General features: G+C 42.2%; 1 protein-coding gene across 4 annotated transcripts in view; it reads right to left on the bottom strand.

Moving 5' to 3' along the window:
- The window catches only part of LOC121271072, a 55,723-nt gene extending 40,684 nt beyond the window's left edge, over positions 1-15,039 (bottom strand). For 2 of the 4 annotated variants that reach the window (XM_041176790.1, XM_041176794.1), the window contains exons 1-2: positions 14,807-15,039; positions 9,013-9,257 (exon numbers count right to left, since the gene is read on the bottom strand). In XM_041176790.1, the coding sequence (XP_041032724.1) occupies positions 9,013-9,257; positions 14,807-14,826 (265 nt within the window). In that variant the 5' untranslated portion in view covers positions 14,827-15,039. Of the gene's footprint in view, positions 1-9,012; positions 9,258-14,806 lie in introns of those variants that run through there. The other 2 variants (XM_041176793.1, XM_041176792.1) reach the window with 2 other exon arrangements.
- Positions 15,040-25,854: the final 10,815 nt, after the last annotated feature.

Here is a 25,854-nt window from a genome sequence, read left to right as displayed (position 1 = left end):
ACATGACAGTGGGATTGTGTTAAGAGCAACAGAACAGAGGCTGTGTGATAATGTACATCATGAGTTGATACCAGTGGTGTTGAATATTAGTGCTATCCGACTGCTTGACTGGTGTCCGGGTACTGAAAAGAAACTCTTTCTGTCATTGACTAAAATACTATTGGGCTAAGAAATAGGACAAGAATTTGACAGGGCAAGGGGACATAGCAGAAAGAGATGAGACCTATTAGAGACCAGCCTGTCAGCCTATGGTGTTGGGATGTCAACTGTAAACACCCTTGACTTAGTAAATTTGGATACTAAGTTGAGAATGTTGATTAGGCAAGTGAAAGAGGTATTGGAAATGTTAAATGAAAATCAGAGGACAAGTTTGCAGGCTAAACAGAAAGAAACATTGGCAAGTGAAGAAATAGAGTGCTAGACGATAAACCAATTAATAATGAGACAAAAGAACATCAGCAGTAAGGGACAAAACAGAACTCTTTGTGGTAACTACAGAAACTGGATGGTAGAACAGTTAAGAGAGAATTTGGAACAAGTTAATAAGGGAGGCATCCCATCATGGATAAGTAATGAACAATTGCAGAATTTAATGAACAGAGAATCTAATCCTAACCTGATGACTTATGAGTTAAGAAAACTAACCAAAGTGTGGTTTGATGAAGATTGCAAGGGAAGTACTGAAAGAGCAATAGGAATGGTGCTGTGAATTCCTATAGTGTCGAAAAACACGATAGAGAAGCGAGTCTTCACCGTGGACAATACAGGAGTTATCATGGATGGGGTAAGCATGAAACACGAAGCAACACAAGCCTGTGCAATAGAAATGAATGGAACTACAGTGGGATCAGAGTTATTTAGGTGCGAGGGAACAGGCAAAACCACCATTTGTCCTTACCAGATATATCCGAATGAGGGAGCCCTGTGTGGATTTAAAGCAAAGGGAATGCTGAATTGCACTTTGGAAGCGAGAAGAACAAGAGGTAGTACCACCCGAGTAGGATACATGGGCAGAGGAGTGTACTGCATGACCACCAAAGAAACAATATTTCAATATGGGCACCTAAGATGCCCAATTAATGGGGCCACCTTCTGTTTGCAACCGGAAGTCCCAACTAGGATAGGGAGGATAGAATTAGTAGACATTCATAAAAGACAAGTTGGTGTGAATGTAACAGAAGAAATAAAAAGGGAAACTTAAAAATTATGAGGAAAACTATTTGACACAAATCAAGTTATTGCCCGAACATTTGACGAGAATAAAGGAGGAGTTAACTAAAATCTTTGTGACCTACCTAGAAGTTGAACAAAATACCTCAGGAAAAGCTAAGGATATTAGCAGTATTAAGAAGAGTAATTGGCGGGATGATATTTGGGATTGGGGGACAAATGTACAATTTATCCATGGATAAAAATTGTTTCTCATGTTGCTGTAATCTTGATATTTTGTACTTTGATATGCTTAACGTATTTTGTACTAATGCTCAAACAGTGGAAAATTCAAATGGAAAGGAAGTTCGATATGGAATTATATGTGCGGAAAAGGGACCGATCGATTAACGAAAATGTCTGGTCTGTCGATAAATAGCCGTGAACCATGTAACTGTTGTAAACCATCCATATACCATGCATGGTTTGGAGGGTGATGATACTGCCTATTTAGAGAAGGTGTGTGTAAGTGATCCATTTGCAGTACCCTTCCAATGGATCAAAGGTGGGGGGAACTGTAGCCGGAAAGGCTAAGCAAGCTGCAACATTCCTGGAACATGATGGTAAAGGATGTCAACATAGAAGTATTGCGCAGGAATGGAATGTGCACCATCAGCAAAAGGGGAAGGGGCGATTGATCGCAGGGAACAGAAGGTACTCCCCCTCCCCCCCCCAACCCCCACCGCTCCCCCCCCCCCCCCACCCCCCCACACCCCCGTCTCCCTCCAACCCACTGGATGAATCAACATAAATGAGAAACTACCTTAATCACAAGGAACAGTGTAACAGATGTAACCTGTTTTACACTTATCGCTTAGTAAACAGATGACCACGATTCACATCAGTATGTGATTAAGAACGTTCTCAATGCTGGGTGCAACTGTATAAAAGGAGGAACTTCGGAGACATTGACAGCGGAGACGTGCAGGAACAACCCTCGCAAAGTGGAGGGACTCAGCGACAAGATCTACCGCCAAGCCAGAGACTGATCACCTCTCCTTGGACGGGTAGTATCAATACATTCCAAACTGTGTAAGCTTTTAGAGTTATTTTGGTAAAACGCTTTTAAGCAAGTCCGTGTGATGTAATAAAGTCGACTTAAAACGAACTACCGGGCGTAAGACTGGTTTACGTAAGTACGTCAGTTGTACTCAAAGACAGAGTCATCAGAGGGCTCTTAGCGGGATTTGAAATGCGGACAGCAGATGATTGGACACAGAATAATAATTGGTTCTGGATTATCACCATAAAGCAGGATTGGAAATCCTTGACTTTTGGTGGGATCTGTGAATCCTTTTTAATGAGTATGCGAAGGTAAAGAGGTATTGGACATAGGCATTGGAGATGCTGTAAAGTATATTATACAGGTTGGAATTCAAAATGGCATTGGAAGTTGCTTTGACTTTTCTACAGATGGAAAATGTAACTCTGACCGGTTTACAGAAATTTACCAAGAGCAAGCTAATAGAATTGGCAGATAAGTTGGGAGTTAGAATTACTTGGAGGGGTGAAGAAAGCAGAGATATTTGAGATAATGGTACAGCATTTAAAACTGGAAGGGATAACAGGGACCACGTTCTCCCTGGGATGAGTCAATTGAAATAGCAAAGATCCAGTTGCAAATGGAGCGACTTGAATATGCAAGAGAAAGAGAAGAAAAAGAAAGGGAATTGGAATATAGGTGAAATGTGTTCCCTCAGAATATACAGGAAAGGAGGATATGGTTCAAGGTAGTCCAGAGAATTCTTCTTTGATTGCTGGTGAAGGAAGTCAGGATAACAGAAAGTCTGGATGTTTTGTGTCGAAGGGAGAAGTGTTCCCTTACTCCTCCCACAAAATATATTAACAAATCAAAATTTTGGGAGATACAGGGTCAGATCAATCATTGAGGGTGGCAAATGATACAATTTGTGTTCCAGGTAGTTTTATGAACTAGAAATTATTAATAAGTGGTATTAATGGAATTTATGAACCTGTTTCTTTGGTAAAGTTAACCTACAAAGTCAATTTGTAAATGTAATTGTTCCGGTGGGAATTATTCCTCAATCACCTATTGAAGGGGTGGATTTTATTCTGGGTAATGATTTGGCTAGTGGAGACAGTAATGTGGCAACAACTGTATTGCAGCAGGCAGTTGATCATTCTGATCTTAACCAACTTCAGAAAACTACTGTGGCCAAAAATGAGGTGCTTATTGCCGAGAACAGGAAATTGAAGGAAAACCTGTGGAGAACCAACTTTTACGCATGAAAGAGGAGTTTGTTAATGAAAGAAGAGAATGGGTGAGAACAATTGAGAATCAGTCACAGAAAGTAGAACCCTTGACTGAGTACTTGAGATGTCTAACTGTTAAACTTGTAGAAGCAAATTTAACAAAAGTCAACTTTCAGTTAAAACTTGATGAACTTCAAGCATCAGTCGTCTCTATGAAATATCATGGAAAATGCCTTGATCAGGAAAAGGAATTGTTGGTAAATCAGAATAAGTGGTTGATGTAGAATCTAATACCAAAACTAACAAACTGTTAGAACTTTGCCGTGCAAAGAGCAAGGAGATTCTTGAACTTCAATGCAAACTGGAGAAGATGAAAGAGATGCGTGATGTGGAGTGTCACAGTTCCAAAGTTGTTCCTGTGAATAAAAATTTCTTGCTGAATTGTGGTTCAGTTGAGCAAAGCACTGATCCAAGTAAAATTATTAATATATCAACCTCGGTAATGGACAATATGAAAACAACTAAAGTGCCTGCAGAATTGGAAATCAAGAGTTTCAACAAAAAAGACTGAAAGCACAAAATGACACTTTCAGGTCAATGAACAGAGACACTGAGTTACAAATACCTGCCGGTGCTAATATACAAAATACAGCAGTTGGAATCCAGGCAAGTGGACAGGTTGCAAAAGACCAGCTAAAACCTGAAAAGGAGTGGAATGATATAGTTCATGAATTATGCAAAAGAATTGAAGGGTTGGAACGAACTATGAAACTCCACAGGGAGAATATAGTTGACATTGTCCAAAGAGAAGTGGAAAAGACCTGCTTGAAATGGGATTGTGAGAAACAACAAGGTCATAAAAGATCAAATCAAGCAGGAGTATGAAGCCCTTTCATATGAACATAAGAAGCATCTTGATGGCATCCTTGAAATGGCAAAAAGAGATTTTAACCAGAGAAGAAATGAAATGTTATTGAACAAAATTGCCATTTTGGCTTTGCTAAATCGAAATGAGAATTTACCACATTTGGGTTTGGAAAATGAGCTTGAAGATGGAAGTATGCCAACAGCTAACAAAAGGACGATTGGGCTGTAGACTTAAATGAAACAATCTTTGCTGAGTTAAAGACTGGGAATAAGAAGAAAAATAAACATTAGTTGAGTTATGAAAATACTATGATGTGCAAATTCTACTAATCTTGTTACATTTATTGACTTTAAGTACATTTTTGTAATTGTGAAATATGATGTGTAATTGTGAAATGAGATGAACATTTATTTGTATAGTATGTAATAAGTTATTGTTAGAGGTTTATGATAAGTTTGTGTGAGGCGGATATGAGGCCATTTTAAAAAAACCTTCACTGTTGTGAAGCTTTCTTTCCTCCAAAGGAAAAGGTACTAGGAAATAGAGATGGATGAATTAAGTTGTATTTTTAGGTGTTAGGAATGAGTTTTAGCTTTAAATTTTAAGTTTGATTTCTATTCCTGTATTTGTGGGTTAAGAAATGGTCAACTTGAGTTTTAGTTTCACTTTAAAAGGTGCCTCCATTTCTAATGCGAGTTTTACAACTCTAAATTAAGTAAGGCAAACAAGAGTAAAAAAACTGGGCTGTCACCTAGCAACAGGGGTCCAGTGAGGCAGGGCCCTCCTGCAGGCACACACAGAAGAAACTAGAAACAGCAGTTTGATTTGGAAATTGTTCAAGCTCAGTTGGTTTTGAAAGTAGCTGCCAAGAGAGACTGGAGCAAAGGGGACAGATAGCCAGTCCCATGGTAAAGAAAAGACCCCAAAGTCCAGGGGAGTGGAACAGGAGAAAGTGCCAAGCAGACCTTCTAATCAAAGGGAAAGAAAAGAACCTGGAAAAGGTCCTGTTGAGTGGGATTAAGAGTGAGGGGCAGAGAGAAAGGTTCCAGATTAAAGCTGCAGAAAGCAGACTTAAAGTGAGAACAGTGAGAGAGAGTGTATAGGAGAAAGCTTGAATGCATGTGGTGACTCAGGGGTTAGGAACATTGGAAGGAGAGTCCGCTCTGGAGATGAACATTTGCAGAAGGCGTCTGAGAGAATGCATTGGTTTAGGGCAAGATTCCAAAGCAAGTTCTTGAGGAGTGGAGATTGGAAACCCTCATGTGAAGGACGGAGTGCAGTGAGACTAGTTGGCTCCCTGGGGGGAGTTAAGGAGGAATCCATAACATCTGGCTCAACATCTGTCACTTGGTTTCAGGGTGTGGGTGTGTCTGACCACAGGATGCCTATTGGTTTACATGGACTGTGTACTTACTATGAATCTTAGAATATAATGTTTTTGTAACTTGTGTTATCCTTACAAATCTGTATATATCTATAAAAGGCATAGTTGTGGGTGAAGGATATTGTAATATAGTTCATCTTTTCTTGTTTAATAAATGTTTTATTCTTTTGTTAAAAGTTCATCAGCTGACTCCAGTGACTCTGTTCAGTAGCCCCTCTCCACGTGTCTAAACAAATAAATAAAAATTAGGATCTATCAAGCTGGGTACCAGTCTGGGATTAGACTTGTCCTGTGGTAACCTCAGCTAGGGATCATAACAAACTGCACTTGAACAATGTTTTTCTTGGCTGCAAGGCTCTTTCCTGAGATTGTGAAAAGTTCTATAAGAATATGTTTCTTTTTTCAATTTACCAACAATGAACCACTGATTGATCTCAATAATGAGGTACTCAACCAAGTAAAATGGGTCAGATACAGGTAGGTTATAACAAAGTGAAAGCACAAGTGCAAATAACTCTAAGCCTGTCTATTTTTTTGAAACTGATTGTTTCCAAAGACAACTTTATCCTAACTTTTATGATCTCTCCATTTAATTATTCCAGCATTCTCCTTGATGACCTTCTGATCTATTCTTACTATCCATCACAACTCACCGAACCTGGTTTCCGCTCTGCTTCCTTATCACTCACACCCTCGCCAAACACTCCTGACGTGCCAACACATTGATTTCCAATTCCTCATTCTCTTGGAATTTCCTTTCACCCTCTCTTCTTCCAGCTCTCCTCCTTGAAAAGAGGGGAATAGAGGAGCAGAGGGACAGGGAAACAGAACAATGACAAGAGTGGTCCTTGTGTGACTCCTAGTGGCTGACTGTAGAATGGCTGATATCTGGGATCAGGCTACAGCACCACTTCTGGCCAGAGTTGGCATTTCACCCAGAGCATCACGGCAGCAACTTGCCTTTCTGCAGCACTTTAACAACAATCACAACCCTCGGTCTTATAGGACGACTTGCCTTTCTAAGGAGCCTTTAACATCAACAACAACAACCTTATTTCTATAACAAAAGCAAAATACTTATATGCTGGAAATCTAAAAGAAAAACAGCAAATGATGGAAAAATTCAGCAGGTCTGGCAGCCTCAATGAGAGAGAAACAGAATTAATGTTTAGAGATTACAGCCCAGATGCTGTAAAGTGCCTTTAGGTCGATTAGGGAACTTACATCCTTTTGGAATCAACATTGAGTTCAACAACTTCAGACCATGAACTCTGTCTTCCATTTTTAATTTATTTTCCCCCAATTTCCAGTTTATATGTTATGCTCATGATCTTGCTTTCAGACAGCGCTGACTTTTATTCTGCTATTAACACCTACTCTGGACCAATGCTTTGTTTCTCTACTACTATCATTATCACTCCCTTTGCCTTTTGTTCCATGATATCTTTGGTATTTAATTTTCCTCACCCTCTAACCTATCCCTGACCTTCCCTTTTGTTCCACTGAGCCCCTCCCCACTTTTTCAACAGAATAAAACCCAAATCACTTCCACCTTGCTTCAGTTCGGGAGAAGAGTCAAATTTGATTCAAAATATTAACTCTGTTTCTCTCTCCACAGATGCTGCCAGACCTGGATCTTTCCAGCACATTCTATTGTTATTTCAAACCTCCTTTCTATGGAGCTTTTAATAGAATATAAAATGTCCCAAATTATTACACTGGAGCTATATCAACAACAACAACTTTTATATATATATATAGCACCTTCTAAAGTAATGAAACATCCCAAGGTGCTTCACAGGAGCATTATAAAACAAACTATGACACTGAGCAAATGCTTGATCACAGAGCTAAGTTTTAAGGAGTTTCATAAAGGAGGAAAGCGAGGTAGAGAGGTGGAGGGGTGTAGGTATCTCAGAGCTTAGGGCCCAGGCACCTGAAGGCCCAGGCAGCTGAAGACAGCCACCAATGTTGGAGCAATTAAATTGGAGATGCCCAAGAGGCCCGAATTGGAGGACCACAGATAATCTGGATTTGAGGAGATTACAGGAGATTCAAGGACAGGTTTTTGGTCTATTGAGAGATCAAGGGATAGGGGGATCGGGCAGGGAAGTGGAGTTGAAGCCCAGGATCTGCCATGATCGTATTGATTAGCGGAGCAGGCTTAATGGACGATGGGCCATATGGTCTACTCCTGCTCCTATTGTATTCTTGTAAAAACAAAGAGCAAATTTTAAAAATGGAGGCATTGCTGATCCCAGAGCCAATGTAGGTCAGTAAGTACACGGGGTGATGCCTGAAGAGGAATTGGTGCAAGTTTAAGCAGCGGACAGCAAATTTCAGTTCTTCACTTCCATAACTCACATATCATGTGGTTAAAAAGAAATGCCCTTAGCGGGAATGGGAGATAAATGGCTAGTTTGGCAACGTAACACATCATGGAGCTCAATGTTCTGTGTGGGTGAACGGGAGAATGTGGGTTTATGATTCCTGTGATGAGTTTCATTCTTACTAGGAGAGGGTATTGTGGTCCAGAGGGAAATCAGAGAGGGGGGTGGGGGCGGTAGCAATGACAGGAGCTGTCCTCATGTGGCCCCTAGTGGCTGACTGTAGAATTGTAGATATCTGGGATCAGGCTACAGCACCACCTCTGGCTGGAGTTGGCATTTCACCCACAGAATCACAGCAACAACAACTTGCCTTTCAATAGTGCCTTTAATAACAACAATTACTTATATTTACTCAGTGCCTTTAAAGTAATGAAACCTCTCAAAGCACATCACAGGAGCATTATAAAACAAAGAATAACTCCAAGATACAAAACCACATATGAACAGATGATCAATCAAAGAGGTCAGTTTTAAGGAGAATCTTAGAGGAGGTAAAAGAGAGAGATGGAGAAATTTAGGGAGGGAATTCCAGAGCTTGGGACCTAGGCAACTGAAGGCACAGGCACCAAAGATGGAGTGATGGAAATAGGGATGCACATGACACCAGAATTGGAGGAGAGCAGAGATCTCAGAGGGTTGTGGGACTGAAGGAGATTACAGAGGTAGGGAGGGTTGTAGGGGCTGGAGGAGGTTACAGAGATAGGGAGGGGGGGACCATGCAGAGATTTCAAACAAGGGCGACAATTTTAAATTGTGGTGTTGCTGGAACAGGAGCCAATGTAGGTCAGTGAGTAACAGGAGCTGATGTGACGAATGGGACTTGGTGCGTGTTACTATACAGAGCAACAGAGTTTAGGATGAGCTCAAGTTTACAGAGGATGCAACAACATTTCACTGACAGATTCCAAAATCATATAACTCTCTGATTGTACAGATGGTTTACTTACCAGTTGTAGAGCAGGACAAGTTTCCCAAATCAACCAGTTGTAAATCCTTGGAGGAAGCAGTTCTCATGTGACCCTCTGTATCTCTGGACCTGGTCAACATCAGCAACAACCATTCTCTCCATGAGATCCTGATGCGTTGGCATTGATCTCCTGGAGTAGGTTTTGGAATTGTTAATGCTTTTTGGGTAGATAGTCTCCCTCCCCATATTTCCGATTTTGAGGATGGTTGCCAAATATAAGAGTGGCTGCAGAATGAAGAAACAATTGGTTGACATCAACTCATGATTTTTTAGACAATGACAACAGTTCAGTGCTTGTGTCCATTTGGCCAAAGCTAAACAAAATTTATTTCTGGGCTGTCTTATGAGGAGAGTTTGAGTAGAATGGGCCTTTACTCGTTTGCACTTAGAGGTGCTTTCACTGAAGCATATAAATTATGGGTTTGGCAAGGTTGATTATGAGCAGTTGTTTTCCCTCCTGGCTGGAGAGACTAGAACTCGGGGGTCACAGTCTCAGGATAAGGGGTCGGCCATTTTGGACTGAGATGAGGAGAAATTTCTTCACTCGGAAGATGTGAATCATTGGAATTCTCGAAAGAACTGTGAGTGCTCAGTCGTTAGGTATATTCAAGACTGAGATTGATGGATCTTTGAGCAATAAGGGAATTGAGGGATAGGGCGGGTAAGTGGAGACAGAAGATCAGCCATGATCTTATTGAATGGCAAAGCAGGCCCAAGGGGCCTATTCCAGCTCCAGATTCTTATGTTCTTAATCACAGGTGACATATTTATCCCACCAAAGCACTGCTTACATGTTTGCTTTCACTTGTTTGTTTAAAAAGCGTACAACAGGCCTGATATTACCAGCCAAGTAGTTTGAACCGGTTTTGAAAGGATAATCATAGAATTTTATGGTTGGTGAGGAGAGGTTGGAAAAATTCAGACTTTGAAGAGAGAAGGCTAAGAAGTGACCTATTAGCGGTTTTTAAGATGGATTGAGGTTTAGATAATGAAAAACCATCTCCTCTGGTGAGGGGGTTAATGACTTACTTTAAATAGCAGATTTAATAACCAGATTTGAAAATCATTGATAAGAGATTGGGACAGGTGATTAGGAGATTTTTTTTTTCTCTCATAGAGTCATCAGGATCAGGAATGCCTGACCAGAAAAGGTGATGGAAGCTGATTCTATAAATGATTTTTACGAAGAGGTTGAACAGGTACCCGAGGATGACGAACTTAGAGCATTACAGACAAAAAGTGATGTTGTGGGCCTAAGCATAACTGCTCTTTCAAAGGGCCAGAGCAGACATGACAGGCTGAATGGCCTTCTTCTAATCTGTAAATTTGCATAATTCAATCAATCCACAACACAGGAGGTCACTGCACCTTTATTCATTTTCAGTATGCAAGCGTCACTCACAAGGCTGGCATTTATTGCCCATCCCTCACTGCTCTAAGGCAGCAAAGTGGTTGCCCACATCTCCAGGATTGTCCTGGAGTCTATAAGAATTGAAGATTAATCTCCAGGAAAGAGCCAGGAGCAAAACCTGAGGCATTGAAAAAATAAGGTCCTTTCAACACTTCTGTCCATTAATTCCAAAAATGTCCAAGTTGAGAAGGAGAGTTAAGGATTGACCAATCAGATAATGAAGAGGCTGCTCGCTTTCTAATTGGTCAAGTGGGAGGCCTGGAGGATGGCTGTGCCAAGTAACGAATGGGGTTGGACATGGGGCACTTGGCAGGAGGCAGTACTATGACATAACCTCTAGGAATGCACCCAGCCAGAGTTAGTAACTGTGTAGTGCTGGGCCTCCGCCATTGAGCCGCTGGAGACCGTGTGTTTTTCTGTCTCTAACTTTATACTTTTTAACATTTCTACCAGATCTGTGCCACCTCTAGATCTGCTGTTTCTTTTCACCATGAGGGGCACAAGAGGTTTTTTGTTTGAAAAATATACTTTATTCATAAAATATCTGAAAGAACATTACAAAACATTTCTAAATGGCCATCACAAAAAGTGCAATCAGATTCCACTTTAACACATGGATCACTAGGGGCTTCAATACAATCAATGAATATTACAGTCCTTTCACTATGGTCATTACAGACAGTGAGACAGTGCCAATGGTATTGGAGTTATCGGCACATATCATGTTGCACTCTGAGGTGCTTCAATACAATTCTAATACATTTAGTATTCACTACATACATTCATTGTGAGTCGTACAGCCTGAGGGGTCTATACCTTTCCCAGCCCCTCGGTGCACTATGGTAGGAAGATCTTAGACAGTGACGTTTCCCCATTGCGGCAGCTGCCCCAAGCTTTACTGCATCCCTCAGCACGTAGTTCCTGGACTTTGGAATGTGCCAGTCTGCAACACTCGGTCGGGGACAACTCTTTGCGCTAGAAGACCAACACGTTTTGGGCAGACCAAAGAGCGGCTTTCACTGAGTTGATGATCCTCCAGCTGCAGTTGATGTTTGTCTCGGTGTGCGTCCCTGGGAATAGCCCGCAGAGCACTGAGGAGCACAGGATTAGGAAGAGGCCATCCAGCCCCTTGAGCCTCTCCCACAACAGACTAACGCTTCATCTCTCTTGGACCCTGTCTTTTGAGTACCCTTCTCAGTGACTCTAATATTCTTCCTAAGCTAAGTTATCCAATCATTTTAACAATTTGAAACAAGTAGAAGCAGGCAGAACAGGTTGAGAAAGCAGCTACTAAAGCAGATGGGATCCTGGGCTTTATAAACGGAGGCATGGAATACAAAAGCAAAGAGGCTATAGTGTAAGACACTAGTTCAACCTCAGCTGGAGCACTGTGTCCAGTTCTGGACATCGCAGTTTTGGAAGGGTGTGAGGGCAGAGGGAGATAAGTCTTTTTAAGCAGCAAACGGTTAGGATCTGGAATACACTGCCTCATGGTACAGGCAGGTTCAGTCGTGGCTTTCAAAGGGAATTGGATCTTTATCTGAAAAGGAAAAACTTTGCCACGTTACAGGAAAAGAGGAGTGGAAGTATCTGAGCTGCTCTTGCAGAGAGCATGCCCGACATGTCGGGCCGAGTGACCTCCTTCTGTGCTGTGACCCTTCTCTGATTTAACAATATTTAACCTGCTGCAATACCAGCTTCATGGCACCAGAGGGCGAGCTGACATGCCTGCATCCTCCTCTAGCGGCCGAGAAAGTTTCTGCAACACGTTGTCTGTTGCTGATTCTCTGCAGGAGATTGAAACATGTAGAGAGATACAGCACAAGAGGAGGCCATTGGGCCCCTTGAGTAACCTCTTTCTGTTCCCTGTAAACTTTCATCATAAATCTGCTCCCCTCCCCCGACCCCCCCCCCACCACCAAGATCTCTTTGCTTTGGGAAAAATAGCATTGTAATCTGAGGGTTTATTTGCTTTCAACCCTTAGTGTATTCTGGATCATAATTCACACATAAAACAATTCACCTCAACCTCCCTCATCTGGTTCTTTTACCGATTCTCTTCAATCTGTGTTCCTCTGGTTACTGATCCCCCGGCCACTGGAAACAGTTTCTACTTATTTACTCAATCAAAACCCCCCCATGATTTCGAACACCTCTATCAAACTGTCACTGATAGAACAGAGCTTGAATACTTGACTATTGTTGAGAAAAGAGACATGTTGCTGAAGCATTTCATCTTGAACTCATCAGGACAAATAAAAGAATGCCAAATCTCAAACAATCACAACAATTTATACTACAGGAGAAAAGGGTGTTCTCCAGTTGTGAAGCCCATAATACTCCAGGCTCACACAGGAATAACAGCCACTTGAACATTATTCCTGAGAATATTTGCTTCCCTCAAAGCATTTGCCAGCAGGAATCCAGGGGAGGGGAAAATCAGTGTTAATATGTATGCATGCCAATATTGTGGGAAAACCTAAAAAGCAAATTGAGATCCTGGAGAGGGGAACACTTGGTGAACAATCCTGAGTGTGCTAATAGCTATACTAACAGCCAAAGTAAGATAATCATTCGAATATGGCTCATTTATGCTTGTTAGAAGCTACATACATTCATAAGCAGGGACCTGTTCTCTGCAAACAAAAGGAATATGTTCAAGTCTGTACAAGGCTTTTTTGACCTCAACAGCCACTTGGGAGCCTTTAGGTTCTTTGTCTGTGGCAATGCCTTGGCCAATCAGAGTCAACTTGCCTACAAATCAGCACCTTTTTCTCCTACTGTATAAAATGGTGTGATTGTTTGAAATTTAGTATTCTTGTGTTTGTCCTAATAAGCTTTGGCAACATGTTTCTCTTTTCAGCAATATTTAATCTCTATTAAATCTCCCCTAAATCTTCTCTGCTCTAAGGAGAACAATCCCAGTTGCTCCTGTCTCTCCAAGTAACTGAAGTCCCTCATCCCTGTTTCAATCCTTCCCTGACGTGTTTTCTCTCTCTGTCTCACACACACATGCTTTCTGTCTCACACAGATATGCACACACTTGCTGACTTTCATGTTAAGAGCATATAAAACAGAATCTTGGATATAAAATAAGCTATAAAAATTTTAGGGATTTTTTTCACACAGGTAATTAATTCTAGGATGCTCTGTCACAAATATTGCAACAAATTTGTAAACAAAAAAGGGAATAAAGTCATTGCAACAAAAATGGGATATTAAAGAGTACGGGAAGTGAGGGGGGAGTGGGATCAGACTGGGTGGGATATTAAAGGGTACAGATGTGAAGAGGAGAGTGGGATTAGACAATGGGATATTAAACAGCATGGGGAGTTGGGGGGAGATTGCATTCAAACTGGGTGGGATATTGATAGGTACAGGGAGCGAGGAGGAGAGTGGGATTAGACAGACTGAGATATTCAAGGGTACAGGATGTATGGGGAGAGTGGGATTAAGCTGGGTGACTCGTGTAGAAACAGACACTTAATAGATGGAATTATTTTTAAAAATAGTTTTCCTCCCATGTCATAACAGTAAAATTGAAACTAAAAAGTTATAAGATGTTTCCAAAATAATTTCTTTCTTTATTTTATGTCATTCATCTATTTTATTTTACTTCAATTTTGAGGAGACTGGAGAAGCTGGGTTTGTCCTCCTTAGAGCAGAGAAGATTAAGGGGGAGTTTTAATTGAGGTGTTCAAAATCATGAGGGGTTTTGGATAGAATAAACAAGGAGAAACTATTTCCGGTGGCAGGAGGGTTGGTAACCAGAGGTTACCAGAGGAGGTAACTGCAGACTGAAGATTATTGAAAAGAACAAGAGAGGGAGGTGAAGAGAATATTTTTTACACAGCGAGTTGTTGTGATCTGGAAGGCACTGTCTGAAAGGGCGGTGGAAGCAGATTCAATAGGGAATCAGAATTTCATAAGAGAATTGGATAAACACACGAAGAGGAAAACTTGCAGAACTGGGGAAAAAGAAGGGGAGCAGGACTAATGAACAGCTCTTTAAAAGAACCTACATAGACACAACGGGCCGAATGGCCTCCCTCTGTGCTGTCTCATTCTATGATTCTGATGAAACTATTATTTCATCATTAGCACTTGAGGTAGCTTTTAATATGATAAATGAGAAAAACTGAACATAACTCTTCTGTAGATGAACATTGTGTACTGGCAAAGATGTGATGTGATGGCTCACCTCCTTTCTGCTTGTAAACCTTTGATAATCGCCCAACACACAACTTTGTCGGTTCGCAAAGGTTCAGCAGCCTACAGGAAATAGGCTGGAATGTGAGATCAGGAGCACCGACACGAAAATCTGACTCATCAAAATTATCTTGAAGCAAATAAGTAACCTACCTGGAGTACAAGCGCTTCATCTCATTTCACTTGAAAATGTTTCAGGTGGAGAATTTAAAATCCCAGTTCTTCAGCCTCACTGCAGCTCCTTCGGAAGCAAAACCAATTCTGAGAAGGAAGTCAAATCAGTTTCAAAGTGAACAAGTTTATTTCACCTCGCTTCTATTTTCACTTAGTTCTGTTGAAGGGTCATGAGGACTCGAAACGTCAACTCTTTTCCTCTCCGCCGATGCTGCCAGACCTGCTGAGTTTTTCCGGGTATTTTTGTTTTTGTTTAAGATTTGTGCAGAAGTGCTTACTCCCTCCCTGCAACTATCAGCTGACAACAGCTGCTTTACATAATCAAGTAAACAAAACACCAGTAAATTTCCAGAACTTCCTGGATCGCAGCATATGGAAAATTCATTAAATTTATTTGGTCATTCAGCTAACTAGAAAATCTGGACCAAATTTCTCTCGGAGCCCTAAGACAGAATGTTACCAAAAAGCGTCAACAGGAGGGTCAGATTAAGAACAGCCAATAGGGGCATGAGGAAATTTATGTGGAGGACTATCAAGGAGCAGAGAGTGAGCCATTCCTCAGACTGAGGGTTTGAGGGGGCTAGCGAGGTCCTGGGGCCAAAATTCCTTCCTCAACCAACTTCACTGAAACAGAAAAAAACGTGATGATTCGGTCATTTATTTCACTGCTGTTTCTGGGATCTTGCTGTGTATGAATTGCCTGCCACGCTTCTCGACACTAAAACAGGGGCCACAATTCAAAGATGAAGTACTTCATGTGAGATGGTTTGATGTGGTGAAAGGCGCTACAGAAATGTAAATTCTTTGTTTGGGGTGTCAGACTGCTTCTCTCCCAATTTTTTTAACTATGTCTCGCCAGCGTCTCCCATTTTCCCAAAGGGATGATGGAGCTTTTATACAAACCCTTTCGCAACATTACGATGTCCCAAAGTGCTTCACAGCCAATAAGTGCTTTTGAAGTGTACGCACTGTTGTATTGTAGGAAACGTAGTCAATTCACACACAGCAAGCTCCCACAAACAGCAATGTGGAATGGGTAAACAAAATGTATTTGCAATCATACTTTAAGAAACAAGCAGCTAACCCCTAGTTGCCCTTTCAGCCTTCAACATATGATGACGAAATATGCCAAAGACGTTAGGGCTCATTTGGGAGTGAAAGGTTTCTGGCCACATGGGGAATCTTTTGTTGTTTGTCCACAGATGTGTGTGAGGAACAGGAGGAGGCCCATTCAGCCCCTCGAGCCTGTTACACAGCAACAGAAGGAGGCCCATTCAGCCCCCTCGAGCCTGTTACACAGGAACAGGAGGAGGCCCATTCAGCCCCCTCGAGCCTGTTACACAGTAACAGGAGGAGGCACATTCAGCCCCCTCGAGCCCGTTACACAGTAACAGGAGGAGGCCCATTCAGCCCCCAAGAGCCTGTTACACCATTCCATTGGATCATGGCTGATCTGTAATCTTAGTACCCTTAACAACAAAACTCTATCAATCCCAGTTTTGAAATTTTCAACTGATCCTGTCAGTCTAAGCAGGTTGCTGGGGGAGAGAGAGTTCCGGATTTCCGCTTCACTTTGTGTGAAGAAGTGCTTCCTGACATCACCCTGAACAGCTGCCTCAAATTTTAAGGTTCTGGACTCACCGCCCCACACCACCAGAGAAAATAGGTTCTCTCCATTGACCCTACTGAATCCTTTAATCATCTTAAACCTCTGGATTAGATCACCCCTTAATCCTCTACACTTGAGGGAACACAAAATTACAAGTCCATGTAATTGAACCCTTTTAGCCCTATACAATTCTGGTGATTCTGTGCTGCACACCCTTCAAGACCAATATATCCTTCCTGAAGTGTATGATCCTCAATCAATAAAGGTAGGCATGACAGGGGATGCAGTGACCCAGGCTAAAGTCCACTGACTTTCAGTGGACCGGACAACCTTGGCGGCAGGTGGCCAGAAAATCCTGCCATGTGTCACAGGCTCAAGGAGGCTGAATGGCCCTCCCCTGTTCCTGTGTAACAGGTTCGATGGAGCTGAATGGGCCTCCTCCTGTTCCTGTGTAACAGGCTCGAGGGGGCTGAATGGGCCTCCTCCTGTTCCTGTGTAACAGGCTCGAGGGGCTGAATGGGCCTCCTCCTGTTCCTGTGTAACAGGCTCGAGGGGGCTGAATGGACCTCCTCCTGTTCCTGTGTAACAGTCTTGAGGTAGGGTGAATGGGCCTCCTCCTGTTCCTGTGTAACAGGCTTGAGGTAGGATGAATGGGCTTCCTCCTGTTCCTGTGTAACAGGCTTGAGGTAGGGTGAATGGGCCTCCTCCTGTTCCTGTGTAATAGGCTTGAGGTAGGGTGAATGGGCCTCCTCCTGTTCCTGTGTAACAGGCTGATGGAGGATGAAGTAGAGGAAATGGGGTTACAAGTGCCTGCCCCAGGATCAGTCCTTAATTTTGTGGCCCCCAGATTAAACTTACCTGCAGTTGGCTCCACCAATCTTAAGAGGTTCATTTATTTTCTTGCCCACATCCTAGGTGTCTCTTGATGCCCCTGGTGAGGTGTTTGTCGGTGGGGGGGGGGGGGGCGGAATCAAGCAATTTTTTCTTATGGAATAGGCACTGTACACTTGAAGTGATCCATCACTGCATAGGGATACATGCCTCTGTGTCAGAAGGTCGTGGGTTGAAGTCTCACTCCATAGACTCGAGCACAAAAATCCAGACTGACACCCCCAGTGTGGTACTGAGAGAGTGCTGCAATGTTGGAGGGGCAGCACTTTCACCACAAGGGACTCAGACAGTTCAAGAAGAAGGCCCACAACCACTTTCTGAAGGGGCGGCTCGGGATGGACAATAAATACCGACCTTGCTAGAACCACAAGAATAAAAACACAGCAGTCAATTATTCACCATGATAAAACCCACAGTAATTGTTTGTCAAAATTATGCAGAACCCAGTGTAGTTTGAGTATTGCAAAGTGGTAACACACCTTGAGATTGAACTCGAGTGAGAGAGCGAGTTTATTGCTTTAGAACATAAGAACTAGGAGCAGGAGTTGGCAATTCAGCCCCTCGAGCCTGCCCCGCTATTCATTACTATCATGGCTGATCTCATTTCGGCTTCAACTCCAATTTCCCACCCTCTCCCCATAACCTTTCAATCTGTTACTAATTAAAAATCTGTCTATCTCCTCCTTAAATTTATTCAGTTTCCCGGCATCCACTGCACTCTGAGGTAGTGAATTCCACAGATTCACGACCCTTTGAGAAAAGTAATTCCTCCTCATCTCTGATTTAAATCTACCACCCCTTAGCTTAAAACTGTGGCCTCTCATTCAGAATGCCTCACAAGGGGAAACATCCACTCCACATCTACTTTGTCCATCCCTTTAGCATCTTATATACCTCAATTAGATCTCCTCTCATCCTTTTAAACTCTAGTGAGTATAGGTCTAAACTGCTCAATCTCTCCTCATAAGACAAGCCCTGCATCTCTGGAATCAATCTAGAACACTCTATCTTCTGTGTCCCTGTTTATGTAGGTAAGGGACATAGCCTCATGAGGATTATCCAATCCTTTATTCCCTCATGATATCATTAGTTTAAATTAAAATATAGTTTCACTACGTAATCCCTTCTGTGTCAATAAAACCTCAGTCTATTGTTCTGATGCATTGCAAATTATGTAGCTGAAAGCATGCTGAGGCTTGCAATGAGCAGAGTATGGAGCTCTTAATAATCTTCATGTTTGTTATAGTTAGATTATTTTTATATTGAAGAAAGTTTTAGAATGATTCAGCACAGAAGGAGGCCATTTGGCCCATCATTCCTGTGCAGATTCTTTGAAAGAGCTATCTAATAAGTTCCATTCACACCCCCTTGCTTTTTCCCCCAAGGTCTTGCTATTATTTTCTCCCTCAAGTATTTATCCAACTCCCCTTGTGAAAGTTCCTATCGAATCTGCTTCCACTGCCCTTTCAGGCAGTGTATTCCAAATCACAACAACTTGCTGCGTAAAAAAAAAAATTCTCCTCATCTCCCCCTCTGGTTCTTTTACCGATTCTCTTCAATCTGTGTCCCTCTGGTTACATTTGGATCTGGGGAACTTGTAATATTCCAAGTTTGCTGGTGACACAAAACTAGGTGGGAATGTGAGTGGTGAGGAGGATGCATAGATGCTTCAAGGGGATTTAGGCAGAGTAAGAGAGTGGGCAAGAACAAGGAAGATGGGATATAATGTGGAAAAATGAGAAGTTATCCAATTCAGTAGGAAAAACAGAAATACAGAGTATTTCTTAAATGGTGAGAGATTGGGAGTGTTGATGACCCAATGTTCCTGGTGCTCTGTTCATGAGTCACTGAAAGTTAACACAGGTGCTGCCAGAGATACAGAGCAGATGATCCATCTTGGCCTCCTCCAGAGATCCCCCACATCACAGACGACAGTCTTCAGCCAATTCGATTCACTCCGTGTGGTATCAATGAACAGCTGTAGGCACTGGATACTGCAAAAGATATGTGCCCTGACAATATTCCAGCAATAATACTGAAGACGTGCTCCAGAACTTGCCACACCCTTAGCCTAGCTATTTCAGCACAGCTACAACACTGGCATCTACCCAGCAATGAGGAACATTGACCAGGTATGTCTGTACACAAAAAGCAGGACAAATCCAAGCTGATCAATTACCACCCCATCAGTCTACTCTTGATCATCAGTAAAGTGATGGAAGAGGTCATCAACAGTGCTATCAAGAGGCACTTGCTTAGCAATACCCTGCTCACTGATGCTCAGTTTGGGATCCGCCTGGGCCACTCAGCTCCTGACCTCATTACAGACTTGGTTCAAATATGGACAAAAGAGCTAAGGTCCAAATTGAGGTAAGAGTGACGGCCCTTGACATCAAGGCAGCATTCAACTGAGTGTGGAATCAAGGGGCCCTAGCAAAATTGAAGTCAGTGAGAATAAGGGAGAAAACTCTCCATTGGTTGGAGTCATACATAGCACAAAGGAAGATGGTTGTGGTTGTTGGAGGTCAGTCATCTCAACTCCAGGACATCACTGCAGGAGTTCCCCATTTTCAGTTGCTTCATCAGTGACCTTCCTTCCATCACAAGGTCAGAAATGGGGATGTTTGCTGATGTTCAGCACCATTGTGACTCCTCAGATACTGAAGCAGTCCATGTCTAAATACAGCAAAATCTGGACAACATCCAGGCTTGAGCTGACAAGTGGCAAGTAACATTTGTGCCAGACAAATGCCAGGCAATGACCATCTCCCGCAAGATGGAATGTAACCATCACCCATTGACATTCAATGGCATTACCATCGCTGAATTCCCCACTATCAACATCCTGGGGGGTCACCATTGACCAGGAACTGAACTGGACTAGCCATATAAACACTGTGGCTGCAAAAGGCCTATTCCTGTTCCTATTTCTGATGTTCCTACTGACCCTTCTGCCACTGGAAACATTTTCTCCTTCTTTACTCTATCAAAACAACTTGTGATATTGAACGCCTTGATTAAATCTCCCCTTTAACCTTCTCTGCTCTAAGGAGAACAATCCCAGCTTCTACATTCTCTCCACATTAACTAAATTCCCTTCTAGCTGGAACCATTCCAGTAAATCTCCTCCGCATGCTCTAGGCCTTGACATCATTCCTAAAGCGTGTGGTGACCAGCATTGCTCATAATACTCCAGCTGAGGCCTAACCAGTGATTTATAAAGATTTACTATAAATCTTTTGTCATCTATGCCTCCATTGATAAAAACAAGAATCCCATATGCCTTTTTAGCAGCCTTCTCAATTTGTCAAGCAACCTTCAAAGATTGGCTCGCTTGGATCGCTCTGTTCCTGCATCCTCTGTAAAATTGTACCTGTAGCCCATATTGCCTCTCCCCATTCTTCTGATTAATATCTGACTAATGTTTCACACTTCTCCTTTCACAATCAGAAGTAACTCCAAGGCACTTCTCAGCCAATTAAGTGTTGTACTTTTTGAAGTGAAGTTACAATTGTAATTGTGGGTAAGACTAGAACAAGGGGACCATCAATATAAGCTAATCACTAATAAATCTAATTGGGAGTTCAGCAGAAACTTCTTTACCCAGAGAGTGGTGAGAATGTCGAACTCACTACCTCAGGGAATGGTTAAGGTGAATAGTACCGATAAATTTAAGGGGGAAGGTGGATAAACACATGAAGGAGGGAGGAATGGAAGGATATGGTGATGGGGTAATATAAAGAGGGTGAAGGAGGAGGCTAGTTTAGCATAAACATCAGCCTGTCCAGTAGGGCATGTTTCAGTGCTGGAGATGCTTTGTAATTGTACCTATATTTAAGGGTTGCAATATCACTTATGACATTCTAGAAGTACACCTCACTCAGTCCAGATGCTGGAATCATACAGTGCTAAATTTAACAAGAAGCAACTGTTTTAAAATTTTGGAGGCTTGAAACATATTAGAGATCATTCTTTCATGGTATTGCTTGTAAATTGATTCCAAATTAACTTATTTTAAAAAAGTTAACAGTTTAAAATTTGCAGGAATGTGGTGAAAAGGCTGGGGATTTGACACTATATGAGTTGCTCTTACAGAGAGATAGCTGGACACGATGGGCTGAATGTCATTCTTTTGTGCCGTAATCATTCAATGATTCTATATGATTCCAATTCCAAGGTCAGCGGTTGTTTGTATTTCTCTGGCGCTGTTGATTACATGAAATAGGCACTGCTGGAATTTATTGCCACGACCTTTGAGGCTTTGCTTCCTAATGGTGTGTTTGTTTGTTGCTTGTTGATTGCTGCATCATTTTTTTTTTGTCTTTTCAATATCTGATTCTGTAGTGATATATAGAGTCAAAATAGCTGGAAACCCAAAGCTTAGGCTGTGGGATCGTGCCCATACGACTGGGTGAGAGCTGGGTTACTTTGATTCTTAGAACTTGGGCAAGGCTTGCATTTATGCCCATCCTTAGTTGGCACATGTTTTAACATATGCTGAATTTGCAGAGATTAACATCTTCACAAAGGTTACCTAATATATTATCCCTCTACGTTAAGTGTAATGGAGCTATTTCTCTGAGAGCAAGATAAATTTCAAAGAACAAGCAAAATCATCTTAAATGCATACAACAATGCCATATATGCATACAATTGTAATGCAACCACTAGGCTAAAGTAACACAACCCAGAGAGCAATAATATAGAGGGCTGAAGAGCATTAAGGAGTGAAGGTGTAAGTAAAAAAAAGACATCATTAACCATAAAAATCAAGGAAATGCATAGACAGCTACTTGGATTTTGATTGTATTTGTACTGAATGCAAAAAAATAACCATAACCACAGTGTGTAATCTGTGCACAAGTTCAGTCCAATGAATCTTTGAAATCTGTCGAATTACAGAGACATTAGGTTACCGAGCAGGAAATGTACAAGGACAGGCAGTGTTTGTTTTCCAAGCAAAAGGAACTACTCAGTATGAAAGCAGAAATGAAACTCACAACCAACTGCTGATTAAAAAGCTTGGAGTCATATCCTACATAGTGGGTAGAAAATTGCTGAAACGAAAAAAAATCACATCTGACTCCCAAAGATTTAATAACCATGTACCATTGAAATTGTGAGGGAAATGTTTGGAGAGAAGAAGGCTGGATTTGTTTTTTAAATTCATTCATGGGGCGTGGGCATGGCTGGCTCAGCCAGCATTTATTGCCCATCCCTAATTACCCTTGTTCAGAGGGCATTTAAGAATCAGCTGCAAGTGTCGTAGGCCAGACCAGGTAAGGACAGCAGATTTCCTTCCTGAATAGGCATTAGTGAACCAGGTGGGTTTTTATAACAATCGGCAAAGGTTTCATGAACATCATCAGACTGTTAATTCCAGATTCTTATTGAACTCAAATTTCACTACGTGCTGTGGTGGGATTCAAACCCAGGTACCCAGAGCATTATCCTGGGTCCCCAGAATACTAGGCAGCAACAACGCCACTATGCCACTGCCTCCCCATCATGTCAAATGTTACTGTCAAATGATGAAGGGAGTAAATGTCAGAAGGGAGGGTTGTAGGGCATTGATCAGCTGCATAAAAAGGACTTGCCAAGTGACTTGATGAACCCACAAGCACTTCGGAAATGTCCCATATGCTCACCTGTATTCGGTATGTCTAACAAAAACTGCCAAGAAAACCAGCTCAGGATGAAGCTTCAGCAGGCAATGAGCCAAAGGCCTCGTTTCAGACAGAGCATTCATGGAATTGGGTATGTGTGGAATAAGGAAGTAAAAGACAATTTTTTTTTGTCTTGCGAAAATCTCAAGACAAGAACAGCAATGTCAGATGCTAATTTTTGAAATATCAAATTATTTTATGACTTCAGTAGAAGTCAGCTGGATGAATTGCACCGACAGGTCTGCAGCAATGACCTGAAAACATTTTAATTTTTCTGATTGGTGTCTGGTTGGAATCATATCTAGCACAAAGGAAGATGATTTTGGTTGTGGGAGGTCAATCATCTTAGCCCCCAGACATCACTGCAGAGTTCCTCAGCCCACCAGCTTCAGCTGCTTCATCAATGACCTTCTTTCCATCATAAGATCAGAAGTGGGGATGTTCGCTGATAATTGCACAATGTTCAGCACTATTTGTGACTCCTCAGACACTGAAGCAGTCCATGTCTAAATGCAGCAAAATCTGGACAACATCCAGGCTTGAGCCAAGTGGCAAGTAACATTTGTGCCAGACAAATGCCAGGCAATGACCATCTCCAATAAGATGGAATGTAACCATCACCCATTGACATTCAATGACATTACTATCGCTGAATCACCCACTATCAACATCCTGGGGGGTCACCATTGACCAGGAACTGAACTGGACTAGCCATATAAACACTGTGGCTGCAAAAGGCCTATTCCTGTTCCTATTTCCGATGTTCCTACTGACCCTTCTGTCACTGGAAACGTTTTCTCCTTTACTCTATCAAAACAACTTGTGATATTGACCGCCTCGATTAAATCTCCCCTTTAACCTTCTCTGCTCTAAGGAGAACAATCCCAGCTTCTACATTCTCTCCACATTAACTGAATTCCCTTCTCCCTGGAACCATTCCAGTAAATCTCCTCCACATGCTCTAGGCCTTGACATTATTCCTAAAGCGTATGGTGACCAGCATTGCTCACAATACTCCAGCTGAGGCCTAACCAGTGATTTATAAAGATTTACTATAAATCTTTTGTCATCTATGCCTCCATTGATAAAACCAAGAATCCCATATGCCTTTTTAGCAGCCTTCTCAATTTATCAAGCAACCTTCAAAGATTGGCTCGCTCGAATCGCTCTGTTCCTGCATCCTCTGTAAAATTGTACCTATAACCCATATTGCCTCTCCCCATTCTTCTGATTAATATCTGACTAATGTTTCACACTTCTCCTTTCACAATCAGAAGTAACTCCAAGGCACGTCTCAGCCAATTAAGTGTTGTACTTTTTGAAGTGAAGTTACAATTGTAATTGTGGGTAAGACAAGGGGACCACCAATATAAGATAATCACTAATAAATCTAATTGGGAGTTCAGCAGAAACTTCTTTACCCAGAGAGTGGTGAGAATGTCGAACTCACTACCTCAGGGAGTGGTTGAGGGGAATAGTATCAATAAATTTAAGGGGGAAGATGGATAAACACATGAGGGAGGGAGGAATGGAAGGATATGGTGATGGGGTAAGATAAAGAGGGTGAAGGAGGAGGCTAATTTAGCATAAACATCAGTCTGTCCAGTTGGGCATGTTTCTGTGCTGAAGATGCTAATTTTTGAATTATCAAATTATTTTATGACTTCAGTAGAAGTCAGCTGGATGAATTGCACCGACAGGTCTGCATCAATGACCTGAAAATATTTTAATTTTTCTGATTGGAGTCTGGCTGGAATCATATCTAGCACAAAGGAAGATGATTTTGGTTGTTGGGAGGTCAATCATCTTAGCCCCCAGGCATCACTGCAGAGTTCCTCAAGGTAGTGTCCTTGGCCCACCAACTTCAGCTGCTTCATCAATGACCTTCTTTCCATCATAAGGTCAGAGGTGGGGATGTTCGCTGATGATTGCACAATGTTCAGCACCATTCACAACTTCTCAGATTCAGATGTACTCCATGTCCACATGTCACAAGACCTGGACAATATCCAAAGCTTGAGCTCATAAGTAGCAAGTAACACTCACTCCAGACAAGTGCCAGGCAATGATCATCTCCAGCAACAGAAAATCTAACTAGCTCCCCTTGACATTCAATGGCCTTACCATCGCTGAATACCTCACTCAACATCCTGGGGGGTTACCATTGACCAGAAAATGAACTGGGCTAACCATATAAATACTGTGGCCACAAAAGCAGGTCAGAGGCTAGGAATTCTGAGATGAACTCACTTTCTGACTGCCCAAAATGTACAAAACACAAGTCAGGAGTGGATGGAATACCCTCCACTTGCCTGGATGAGTGCAGCTCCAACAACACTCAAGAAGCGTGACATCATCCAGAATAAAGCAGCCTGCTTGACTGGCACCCCATCCACCACGTTAAACATTTGCTCACTCCACCAGCGACACACAATGGCAGCAGTCTACAAGATGTACTGCAGCAATTCACCAAGGCTCCTTCGACAGTATCTTCCAAACCATAAGACCATAAGGCATAGGAGCAGAATTTAGGCCATTCGGCCCATCGAGTCTGCTCAGCCATTCAATCATGGCTGATAAGTTTCTCAACCCCATTCTCCCGCCTTCGCCCCGTAACCTTTGATCCCCTTACCAATCAAGAACCTATCTATCTCGGTCTTAAATACACTCAGTGACCTGGCCTCCACAGCCTTCTGTGGCAATGAATTCCATAGATTCACCACTCTCTGGCTAAAGAAGTTTCTCCTCATCTCTGTTCTAAAAGGTCTTCCCTTTACTCTGAGGCTGTGCCCTCGGGTCCTAGTCTCTCCTACTAATGGAAACATCTTCCCCACGTCCACTCTATCCAGGCCTTTCAGTAT

The sequence above is a fragment of the Carcharodon carcharias genome, chromosome 29 (assembly GCF_017639515.1).
Source record: "Carcharodon carcharias isolate sCarCar2 chromosome 29, sCarCar2.pri, whole genome shotgun sequence".
Classification (NCBI taxonomy): domain Eukaryota; kingdom Metazoa; phylum Chordata; class Chondrichthyes; order Lamniformes; family Lamnidae; genus Carcharodon; species Carcharodon carcharias.
The sequence above is the reverse complement of the archived record's forward strand: the minus strand, read 5'-3'. Positions and strand labels throughout refer to the sequence as shown.